At 50.7% G+C, this 12,138-nt stretch overlaps 1 protein-coding gene across 1 annotated transcript in view; it reads right to left on the reverse strand.

Annotated features, from left to right (window-relative positions):
* The window catches only part of Col23a1 (collagen type XXIII alpha 1 chain), a 289,877-nt gene that overhangs the window by 1,079 nt on the left and 276,660 nt on the right, over positions 1-12,138 (reverse strand). Inside the window, exons 17-28 of the mRNA XM_028775894.1 lie at positions 11,108-11,161; positions 10,524-10,568; positions 8,955-9,044; positions 8,239-8,301; positions 7,869-7,925; positions 7,592-7,618; positions 6,086-6,148; positions 5,949-6,002; positions 5,667-5,693; positions 2,947-3,000; positions 2,691-2,777; positions 406-444 (exon numbers count right to left, since the gene is read on the reverse strand). Coding sequence (XP_028631727.1) covers positions 406-444; positions 2,691-2,777; positions 2,947-3,000; positions 5,667-5,693; positions 5,949-6,002; positions 6,086-6,148; positions 7,592-7,618; positions 7,869-7,925; positions 8,239-8,301; positions 8,955-9,044; positions 10,524-10,568; positions 11,108-11,161 — 660 coding nt within the window. The remainder of the gene's footprint in view (positions 1-405; positions 445-2,690; positions 2,778-2,946; positions 3,001-5,666; positions 5,694-5,948; positions 6,003-6,085; positions 6,149-7,591; positions 7,619-7,868; positions 7,926-8,238; positions 8,302-8,954; positions 9,045-10,523; positions 10,569-11,107; positions 11,162-12,138) is intronic.

Below are 12,138 nucleotides of genomic sequence, written 5' to 3' on the forward strand. Positions count from 1 at the left end.
AGAGATCCTGGGGTCCCCACTAGCTGCTTCTAACCTCCTGATGTGTTCAGGAACAAGCATAGCCCTCCTTTTCTTCCCAGGACACTTTCAGTGGGGCAGTTAAGATAAGTCTCAGAAAATTCCTGAATGGTTTTGAACTGGTAGAGCCAAATGTCAACCATGATCCAGATAACCAGCGAGGCAGATGACACACAACAACTAGGACCAAGCTCCAAGCCTTGGCCATGTGACCACAAAGTCACAAACATCTTTGGGAAACATGACTATTCAGTCACTGTGTGAGACAGAGGTGCAGAGACTCAAACCTCTTCGTGATGGTGCCTGGTCCCCCATGGGTCCCCCTCTGTCTCTCTAACTTTCCCATCCCAACTCCTCCAGGCCCACCCTCGAGACCCTTTCCTGTACCTTATGCCAGCAACCAGGCACAGGCAACCCGTCAGGGCCCTGGAAAAGAAGAAGGTTTAAGTGACAGGAGCAGGAGGCTGATGGCCTCTTTAAGCCTCCCCCACCTCCTCATGCCTTCCTGAGACTTTAGGGAGATGTAGACAAGTAGTTGCTACTTGAAGCCACTGAACTCCACTGAGGTAGGGCTGGGTGTCTCCTTTGTCATCTGAGGACATAGTGGCCCCTCATTGCACTTGTCCTGTCCTTTCATGCTGCATGGTGGGGATACTTGAATAGTGGGCAGAAACAGGATGGCCTGATATAATGGGCACTGTGCTAGGCACTTGCTAGCCAGAAAAGGGCCTGGTCCTGTGAAAGAGTGGCAAGGCTTCCTGCCTCCTTCCTGCCTCCAGGGGACCCTGAGTGTTTTCAGGCTTTAGGCAGAACTGCCTCTGAGAGAGTGGCATCTCTTCAGCCTTTCCTGTCCACTTTGATCAGATCTGGGAGGAAGACAATGTCATCAGGGTGAACTCTGGGCATTAGAGATGGGGGTCTTCTGGAGACCCCAACAACGTCCACCCAACCATTGGACATAAATAGGGGTGGATTTCCTCAGGAGGCCTGGAGAGTTGGAGAGCTGGAGGCGAACTAGCAAAATGTAAAGTCCCTGGGGAACCCTGAGGGATAAATACTCCACTCTGTTCCAAAACACAGGTACAGGGGAAATGCATGGGACACACTCCCTGAGCCCCTTCCAAATACATGCTGGGACACAGTTTGGGGACCAGAGATAGGAAGAGGAGAAGAGGGTTAGAATGCACCAGAAGGCAGAAATGAGGAAGAGAAGGGGCAGAACCAGCATCCCAAAGCATTCCAAAAGGTCCAGCATTCTATACACAGCACACAGCAGCCAGACTGCGTACCACAGGGCAGAGCCTGATGCCCTTCACAAGGCCCGGGGAGCCTGGTGCCCCTTGTTTGCCTCCACATCGAGGATGTTCCTGTATTAAAGACAAAGGCTTACTCACTTGGAGGAAGTCGGGATCCAGGCTCTGTGGAAGCAGGACAGGGCTTCTTCACCCTCTCAGCTGTCTTTCTATGTATGTCTTTGTCTATCTGTCTCTCAAACTTTGGTATGTAGGCTAGGCTAGCTGGCCAGCAGGCTCCAGAGATTTGACTGTCTCTACCACACCAGCACATGGCACCATGTCTAACTTAACATGTTGATTCTGAGAATATGAACTCAGGTTTTCATACATGCAAGGCAAGCGCTTTACTGCTTGAGCCATGTCTTTAGTCTTGGCTGCCTGTGCTCAAGACAGAGTCTCTATGCAGCAGAGGCCTCAAAGTTTCCATCCTCCTGCCTCAAGTTCCTGAGTGCTGCGATTATAAACTTCTTTTTTCCCCTTGAATTAATATCCCAGACCCACCTGGAAGGAAGAGAGGAAGGTACAGAGGGTTGACGAAACTCACTGGTGGCCAGGAGACAGAGCAGAGGTCCCTGACTGGGTCAGTTTACTTGCTTCTCAAAGCTCTGGGAGGGAACATCTGGATGGTTTAGTGTGAAGACCCAGCTCTTTCATTTGCCTGTCCTTTCTGAGCACCACTTATAGACCCTGATATGTAAACCCTTCAGCTTTCTAGAAAACAGGAACTGAACTGTGGGAGTTTCCCTACCAGACTTGGTGGGTTTTTAAGAGCTATGTCCAGCAGGAAGTGGGGAGCAGAAAAGGAAGGAGCTGTGTGTTTTCCGAGGAGACTGGGGAAGAGGCTAGGCTATCAGTGGAAGAGAAGATACTGGAGGAAAAGGTATGGAAGGGCAGTGAGAGACCTAGGGAGGGCAGGGTGGCCTGACTTTCCCAATGAGTGAGGAAGTCCCATTTCACGGTCCAGAGGATGCCAGACCCCAGAGAGATGCTAGGCAGCTATGGTGGGGGGGGGGTCCTGACACTCACTGACTTTGTTCCTATCAAATTTGCCTGTCTGCTAGGCTTCCCTTCTCAGCCCCTAGTCCCCTCCCAGGGCACCCTCAAATTACTGATGATGCTGGGAAAAACCAGTTCTGTTCCTGTCCTGGATCCTCTCCATCCCTACCCAAGGTTGGCCTGTCTCTCCTTTGAGGCTGAGTAGAGAGAAGACAGTAGTTACCAGGGGCAGTAAACGCTTACTGGCTAGGCTTCCATCACCACAGATGGCTGTATCTTTCAGCCATGCTGATAGGAGCATCAGGACCACAGAATAAGGAGCTGTGATGCTGGCTATGGCCCCTATGGCTGGTCAGAGCTCCATCCTGCTGAGACACCTACCACAGGGCATGGCTGGTCAAGGCCTGGTGGGCCTGGCTCTCCCTTCTGGCCCTTCACTCCTTTCCGGCCAGGAACTCCTCGCTCCCCCTGTATAAGAAGGAGATGATAGGGTGGTTCTGGTTGCTGGGCTTGGGACCCCTTCACTACCTCTCAGTGAGATGCCTCAGGATCTGGCAGCAACCAGAACCTGCAGTTTTAGGTCCAGCCTCCACCTCCCCACCTGCTTGTGCCATCTCCCTCCTCCCCTCCCCCTCACCTTCTCTCCACGTTCACTTCGGTCGCCCTTCTCTCCCCTGGGTCCAGGGAAACCCTGAAGGATAGACGATAGGTTAAGCCTGAAGTGAGAGGTGAGCCCACTTCTCTGTGACCTGATGCCTCTGTTCCTCTCTCACCCATCATACGCTTTTGTCCACACATAACTGACACAAACTGCCAAGCTCTGGTTGTTAGCTTATGTGCCTGCTGGGTACCAGGTGGGGCACTCAGCTCTGTTCCTGGCTGGAAACCTTGAGGGAGGCAGGGCTACTGGAGAGGGGTTTTTTTCTTCTGCCATAGCCAGACACAGCTGGTCCTAGGCCAGCCGTGGCTGGGACAGAGGAAAGCCATAGAAGTCATGTGGCCATCTTCAATGGACTGAGAGAAGGTCACTTGTGCTCTTTGTCCTTGGCTCAGTTTCCTCTATGTTCATCTCTTAATCTAATGTCCAAGCATCTAAGGAGGGTCCATGCTCTAGGCTGAATGCTGGGACAGACTAGGGTCTTGTGTGTTTCCTCCCTTGTGTCTCCTGGGGCAGGCTATGGAGTGCAGATGTGAATCTTGCTCAGACACAGATGTATGAGTCAGATGAGGCAGGCACTAGGGGATAGATAGATAGAGAAATGGCAGGGCTTTTAGATGCCACACTGAGCTCCAGGCCTTCTAGGAAGCAGATGAGGCTACCCCACAGCTACATACAACTTTATCCCGTTAGCCTCCCTGGGTCTAGAATCTGAATGGAGTTCAGCAGGGTTACTCTCCAGCTCTGTCACATCAGTAAAAGGTGGCCTTCCAAGTCAGGAGCCTGGCTGGTCCTTCTCTTCCTGGCCTATGTTTTTTCTCCATGGCAACAGCACTCTTTTCTTACAGTCTAGGGCATACTCTAGAAGCCTAGTAGCCCTGCATCAGTCCCAGTCTCCTTCCCTGCCTCAGGACCTCTTAAGACTCCTGCATCCCTTCTCATGGCCTCTACCTCCAGGCGGCAGGGGATGAGCCTAGTCAGGGGAAGCTGCACACTCATAACCCCACGATAGGTCAGGGTTGACTAAAGAGAGCCAAATCTTACTGTCTGGAGGGGCTGGCTGGGCTAGATCTCTGCTGATTCCCATAATGGGAAGGCAAAGTCTAGAGAGAGAGAGAGAGGACTGGATGGTGTTGAAACTGATGTGCCCGAGATACATATGGTCAATCCCTAGACTTTTCAGTTGTGAATCATTTTAAACAAGATTGAACTATGTTTTTGTTTATGTTGTGTTACCAAAGGAGGCCTGATGTGATTAACATCAAGCTAATGCTTCCTGTTGTCTCCTTACAATGCCACCCTAACCAAGGTCTCATCACTGTCACCAACACATTGCAGCAGCCTCCTTACTGCTCTTCTCATCTCCCTCTCCCTTTTACAGTGTATCAACCATCCACCCACCTACCCACTCATCCATCCATCCATCCATCCATCCACCCACTCATCCACCCACTCATCCATCCATCCATCCATCTATCCATCCAACCACTCACCAACTCATCCATCCATCCATCCATCCACCCACTCATCCACCCACTCATCCATCCATCCATCAATCCATCCAACCACTCACCAACTCATCCATCCATCCATCCACCCACACATCCACCCACTCATCCATCCATCCATCTATCCATCCAACCACTCACCAACTCATCCATCCATCCATCCACCCACTCATCCATCCATTCCCACTCATCTGTGGGAAGCCATGGCAAGGCCTTACTCTTGGCTAACACTCACCCTTGGCTCTCCTATCTACTGTTCTTCTTTCTGCTTACCTTCCATGATTCACTTGCTGTATTTTCAGTTCTCAGAACTTCAAACAAGGCCTCATAGCAACCCACCTTAGTAACCCTTCCTACTGATCTTTAGGTTTAGCCAACATCTTGCTAGATAGATGTTTTTAGAACCCCTGGTAATGGCAAGGCTTTGTGAGAACAACAGGTATAACCTAGTTAGACCCCACAGCTGCAGCTAGTTTCCTCCACCTGCAAAACCCTCTTTCCCTTCCTGCCCCTCCCCATATCCTGTTTTCAGAGTATATAACCTGTGTGAACAATAAAATCTTTGCCAGTTTGATCAGACTTCTTGACTTGCTGTGCCTCCTTATTTTCTCATGAATCTCAGTCCTCTCCACAGGGTCTAAGGGTCCCACTTGATTGTTCAGGTGGACTGGACACCCATCCATCCGCTCACTCATCCATCCATCCATCCATCCATCCATCCATCCATCCATCCATCTCAGCTATCATTCTTGTCCATCAATCCATTTTCACCCATCTATCTGCCATCCATCCAATAATTCATTCACCACCATCTCTTCATCATTCTCTCTCTTCAGTCACCATCCGTTCATTTCTTTCAGCCATCATCCATTGTCTGCCTGTCCATAAGTCTGTCTCTCTGTCCATCCTCTATCATCTTCCAAGCCACTAGTTCATCCACCCTTTCTCTATTCATGCATCAAATTCATCAGTGTTCTACTGTCCCTTTGTTGTCTGCCTATTATCCATCCCCAGAGTACTCTAGGGAATGTCACTGGACTCTGCACTGAGGACAAAGGGGAACCAGCCAGCAGCACCCTCCAGGATGGGCCACACTTGAGCTAACTAGGTTGTTATATGCATGGAAACAGAACAAGAGCAGAAGACACACAGGAGGGCCCAGGCATTCACAGTGAATCACACAAAACTTACATCGAGTCCTGGCTCTCCGGGTCTGCCCTGAGGAGAGACACAGAGAGCATGAGGGGGTGGAGATGGGGGGTTAGACACTCAAATGCTGGGGAGTTCAGCCTAGTGGCTTGTAACAGACAAGGGGGCAGGGCAGGATGGTACAGTAATTAGTCACAGAGGTATAGTAATTAATCCAGTGGGGTGTAGGGACTCAGCAGAGTGCAGGGGATGAGCCCCAAAAGCTGAGTGACATGGTGGATATGTGGTTGCTATTGGCAGAGGACTTTAAGGCAAACTGGGTACCTTCTCTCCTTTGGTTCCTGGCAACCCAATAAGGCCTGGTGGGCCAACTGGTCCCTGGGTGGAAAAGAAGAGGGTTAGCAGGCATGGTGGGCATAGGATGCAACACCTCTGGGATAAACAAAGTCCATGACACTCACAGGCAGGCCGTGAGGACCTCTCTCACCCGATGCACCTTTTTCTCCCTTGGCTCCATCCAGGCCCTGGAAATGAGGAGGAAGATTAGTTAGGGGGAGGGGTGGGATAGACAGGTCAGGAAAGCTTGAGTCTGTGTGGAGACTGAGGTGTGCATGGTGGGTGGAAGAGAGATAGACTCCAGGCTGTCAGGCCCAGCCCCAGCTTCCTCCCTTCTTCGACACACGGGGTGGGGGTGCTCCTGATGGTTGTGGTTACCATCATGCCACAGAAGCACTTTGACTACCATCAGCTCCTTGAAGGTCAGCCTTGGACAGTCAGTAGATGTCTCTTCAAGCAACAATGTGTTGAAGCGTATGCTGCAGGATATGTGATCTCACTGTGAATCCCAAGATTGTGTTACTTACTGGAAAAAACTGTTTCTAGTTGTGGTGTAGCTCAGCCTTGGCACACACCTTTAATCCAAGAGCTTTCCACTTGAATATTGTTTTTTGTTTGTTTGTTTGTTTGTTTTTCCAGACAGGGTTTCTCTGTATAGCCTTGGCTGTCTTGGAACTCACTCTGTAGACCAGGCTGGCCTCGAACTCAGAAATCCACCTGCCTCTGCCTCCCAAGTGCTGGGATTAAAGGCCTGTGCCACCACCTCCCGGCCCACTTGAATATTGTAAACAGGATTAAATAAAGTCAACCGTAGGTCAAGAGGTGGAGCAAGCAACCAGTTGACAGGAAGTGAATATAGGATAGGAGAGAGATTAAGAGGGAGTCAGGAGGACAGATAGAGAGATGCACAGGAAGTAGGAGGGAGGACAGTCCGTTTGAGGGTTTTTTTTTTTTGAGGGGCAACCCTGGTAGGACATTGACTGAGAAGGTCAGCTGTGTGGTTTCTCTGCCTCTCTGAGCTAGCAGGCTTTCACCTCAGCGTTTGGCTCCAGAGTCTTCATTGGTAAAGTCGAACGATTGAGACTTTGTTTAAAAACAACAAACTCAGGACAAAACAGAACCAGAAGCAGTGTCTCGTACCATACCAGGTCAGGGTTGTATGACTCAGAGTTCCCCATAGGGCCTATGAGCTGGGGAGGGAGAGACTGGATCCTGTGTGATAGGAGCTGAGACAGGCTCGGTTTCCACTCTGTGTTTGCCTCTCTTGGGGCAGGCACACTGGCACAACACACTTGAGGTTTTGATTTCAGAGACTAGAATAAGACACGGTGAAATGCATACCAAAGCCAAGACTTCAAGTCCAGGCAGTGGACAGAGGAGATGCAGATGTGTACGGGCAGGAGCTGGGGAGGGGGCGAGGAGGGGGCAGAGGAGGATGGAGAAATGGGCTGGAGGAAGAGGAAGGCAGTTAGCGTGCCTAGACAGAGGGAGAAGGAAAGGACAGAGTCCCAAACATGGAATGGGGCTGCTCTGGGGACATTGTCTAGGGCCCTGAGGCTGTATGGGCTATATAGTTCGTCACTCTGTCCAGTAGTAAACTCTCTGAATGAACAGGGTGTCTCTGCACTCACCTTGGGACCCTGGATCCCCTGAAGGCCCTGAAGGAGGAGAGAGTAGATCAGTAGGGCTTGCAACAGAAAGAAAACTTTAAGGCCAAAACCTTGATCAGGCTGGTCACTGGCTCCTGTGGCTTTGACAGGAACTCTGCCCTCTTGACCTTATGTGCCCACCCTCCCATCCCCACTCCCACGAAGCTCCTGTGGAGAAGCCTTTCCTCCCCTGCACCTCTCCCAGACCGAGCCACTCCCCACTTGGTATCCCAGCTGCTTTAGGTTAAAGTGTTCTTACCATAGGACCAGGGGGGCCAGGAGGACCGGGGGGCCCCGGCTCCACTATGACCTGGGCCTGGGGAGGGTTTGAAATGAGTTAGTTACCCTGTGTCTGTTACCTCTCATCTGCTTATCCTCTGGAGCTCCCACAGGCTTGCAAGCACTACTGGGTGCCACACCCTGAGCCCCTGGGCAGGGCTCCTTCCTGCCCGCTGAAGGGCACAACATGGGGTCTCAGCTGTAAGTGGGGTGAAGGACACAGTCTGAGACTACATCACGCCCCATCTCCAACTGCTCTTCGTTGGGTCAGGCCAGGTGTAATCAAGGCTCAGCACCCCCACTAGTTTTGCACTGGGTGTTGGGGAGCCCCCAGTTCAGTTTCTCCTTACCAGGCTCTCCTGTAGATGGTCAGGTGCTGACTCTCCCTTTTCTCCCTTGGGACCATCGGCACCCTACAGGGCAGAGTGACCAGTGAGCTTTTCTTGTTCATCCTAAGGTCACCTCCCTCCCACCACAGCACTGGGTCTTCTAGAAGAACAGTTAGTGCCCCTAACCACTGAGCCATCTCTCCAGCCCCTCTTTTTTTCCCCCAGTAAAATAATTTTACTTCCTAACACAGTAAACATATATATCCAAATGTGTTCACCTTGCACATCTATGCACAAATTTTCATCTGCTTTGAGAGCTGAAGTGTAGTAAAAGGTGTCTTGGTTGAGATATGCAATATCTGGTTGGCTAACCTTTACCCCTCTGTGGCTTTTCTACTGCAGGGTGGGGGGTAGGAGTGATAGAAATGTTAAGGACAGTGGTGGGTATTTATTGCCAACTGCTGTCCAGTTCTGTGCTGTCACTGGGACTGGAAAGTTTATTCCATGTTAGCAGTAGGGAAACCCTGGGAGAGTCAGCTGTGCTGTTGGACCCCAGGGCTGAGAGGTGGGGCAGCTCGGGCCATTTAGCCATCCAACTAAGTGGTTTCTGCCAGGCTGGGCCTCTCTACCTCACCTGCAGGGCTTCCTGTGGGCCTGTTGGTTGAGGTTGTAGAGGCTGCAGGGCATTGCTAACACATCAGCAAGTCCCTAGGGTGGGACTCCGTCCAACCACCTACCGGAAGACCTGACAGGCCCATCTCTCCTGTTTCCCCTTTGGGCCCAGCTGGTCCAGGCTCTCCTGGGTCTCCTTTTTGTCCTTTGGGACCCTGAAAGCCACCAGAAAAAGGGATCAGTGGACGTTGGTGGGCATTCTCTTCTCCCCCGACCTTTGTGGGCCCTGGAGCTTCACAGGTCTGATCACACACCCACAGGGCAGCTCACACCTGTCATAAGATCTCACATCCTCACAAAGACATAATACATGCAGGTAATTGTTTGAGTGAAGAAATGCTGTCACTCAAAGCAAACAAATATGTTCATTCATTTGTTCATTCATTCATTCATTCATTCATTCTTTATATCTCTTCCTGTCTCCAACCTCTCCATCTTTCTGGCTACGTAGTCAAGGATAACCTTGAATTCCTGATCCTTCGCCTTCCACTTTCTTTCTTTCTTTTTTTTTTTTTTTTTTGAGACAGGGTTTCTCTGTATAGCCCTGGCTGTCCTGGAACTCACTCTGTAGACCAGGCTGGCCTCGAACTCAGAAATCCGCCTGCCTCTGCCTCCCAAGTGCTGGGATTAAAGGTGTGTGCCACCACTGCCCGGCACCTTCCACTTTCTAAGAGAAGGGATTACAGGTGTGTGTGCCAGCACACTTAACCTTATACTCTATTTTTTGCTTGTAATTCTCTACCTCTAGCTCAGGTAGCTGGGAACACTGGTTAAATGCAGAAAGAGGCTATGGGGACACTCCACCTCTGCTTCCCTGCATGCTTGGGGCACCTTGTGAAGACTGAGGTGTTCCTTCTGGGATAGTCGGGAGGCTAACTTTTTGATTTTTCACTTTTCATTAAAGTTTTCATTTATTTCTATTTTATGTGTATGGCTGTTTTGCTTACATGTATGTCTGTGTACCACATTAGTGCGGTGCCTGCAGAAGAAGCCAGAAGAGGGAGTTGGATTCTCCGGGACTAGAGTTACAGACGATTGTGAGCCTCCAAATGGGTGCTGGGAACCAAACTCAGGTCCTCTGCAAAAGCAGCAAGAGCTATTAACCACTGAGCTGTCTCTCCAGTGCCTTATTGTTTGTTTGTTAATTTGGTGGTGCTGGGCTTGAACTCATGGTCTCATGCATGCTAGGCAAGCACTCTACTGTTGAGCTACACCTCCAGCCCTCATGAGGCCAGCATTGTGCTTATGTGTCAGGAGCTTTGAGTGACAGCATTCCTCCACTCAACCAATTACCTGCATGTATTACGTCTTTGTGAGGGTGTGAGATCTTATGACACGTGTGAGCTGCTATGTGGTTGCTGCGATTTGAACCTGGGTCTTCTTGAAGAGCAGTCAGTGCTCTTAACCACTGAGCCATCTCTCCAGCTCTCAACCATTTATGACCTGTCTAAGATGTGTCTCCTATTAGGGACACAGCAGAAAAGATACACCCATAGATATTGAGTGACACCTGGGGAGATGCTCACCAAGGTCTGTGTAGGAACACACATACACACGAACACACACACACACAAACACACACACCATACACACACAGAGTACAACATTTATATAGAAACGAAAGACTCAGAGACCTTCTCTCCATCAATTCCTGGAGCACCAGGCAATCCAAGTTCACCCTGGATGGGAACAAATGGCAAAATGGAATTATGCTTTCCTTAACAGCCAGTGGGTTAGTGGCCCATGGTGAGGACTGCTGTCTCCCTGGTCAGCTCACAGACGCTGGGGCTGGGCCCCTGCAGATGGGCTTCCGGGAAGGTGCCTTTGTGTTCAGCCTGCAGGGGTGTAGCTGTCACTGCAGGCTGGGGTATTTAAAAGATTAGGACTGGATGGTCCAGTGACTTGCTCTAGGTCACAGACTCCAGGGATGCTAGTGTCAGAACCAAACCCTGCCCAACCTGGGGTCTTTGTCTTGAGACTAGGAGTGATGAACAGGTATAAGCCACAGAGTGATTGTGTGCATCTGAGCCATTGCTCAGTTTCAGGCTCTTTCCTCAAGAGTGGTAGCTAGGGTCTAAAGAAGGGATTCGACTTGTTTAGGAAGGGGCAGGACCCTTTTCTCTGAACCCCGTAAGCTGGGCTGGGATGACAGGATGAAATTAGGGATACAAATGACAGAGAGCAGAGTTAGGGGTCCCATCAGTTCAGCAACACTGACCTTGGCTCCGGGGATCCCTGGTGGCCCAGGAGCTCCCTGTGGTCCAGGAGGACCCTGTGTGCGAAAGATCAAACCAGTTATGGTTAGACAAGCCCCTCCATTGCCCACCAAGCCCACTTTAGCTCAAGGTCCCCAGAGGCTTGCTTCTCACCCAGTCATATCATCTCTTATGATATGCAGTTTGATTTTTGGCCTTCAGGTCTACAGAGAGGCCAGCAAGAGGGCATTGGAGGAGATACTGGTGTCCACGGCTAGAAGTCCCCCTGCCCCTGTGAAAGTTCTCTTCTATTTATGGATTTCTTTGTAATACTCTCCTGCCTAAGATTTGGCAGGGCTCCTCCTTGTCCCTCAAAATAAGCTTAAGTCTCTTACTGGCATTCAGCCCAAAGATGCAATTCAAACAATGACTTGGTCCTGCCAGCTCTGCCGCTCCTGTGAACTCTGACCACCTGGCTCTGTTGTCTGCTGCTTGCTGTCCCAGAAGTTCCCCAGGCACACAGTAGAAGATGTGCCCACACTGTCTCAAGTTCTGACCTCATCCCTAAGCTCTTGTACCAACACACTCATGCGCTCACCCAGAGGTCACAACGTTCCCAGCTCCTTGGACTCATAAGTTCTCTTCCCAGCCAGCCCCCTTGTTGATGTCCCCACTGTGATGTCTCTAGACTTACTGCCTGCCTCCACCCTTTCCATCTTCTTTATGTCCAGCCCCAGCACTCAGATCCTTAGTGAGCTCCCTGCCTCAAGCTCTCCCCACACTAATGCTCACACACTTAAAGCTCTATCTGGCTACCTTCAATACATTGCTGTTTTGACATCCTCAGACTGAACCAACTGTAGCTCCTGTTGCTCGTGATATTCAGTTCTCCTTCAGCTGTGGTACCCACATCTATCTCCTCACTCCCTGTACTCATAAGGATTCTACAGCATGTTTCCCATAAGCCTGGGGCATACCATGTACCCCAGGCCCCTGTGACACCACACCACACCACACCACACCACACCACACCACACCACACCACACCACACCA

This window comes from Grammomys surdaster, unplaced genomic scaffold (genome assembly GCF_004785775.1).
Source record: "Grammomys surdaster isolate TR1022 unplaced genomic scaffold, NIH_TR_1.0 262, whole genome shotgun sequence".
Classification (NCBI taxonomy): domain Eukaryota; kingdom Metazoa; phylum Chordata; class Mammalia; order Rodentia; family Muridae; genus Grammomys; species Grammomys surdaster.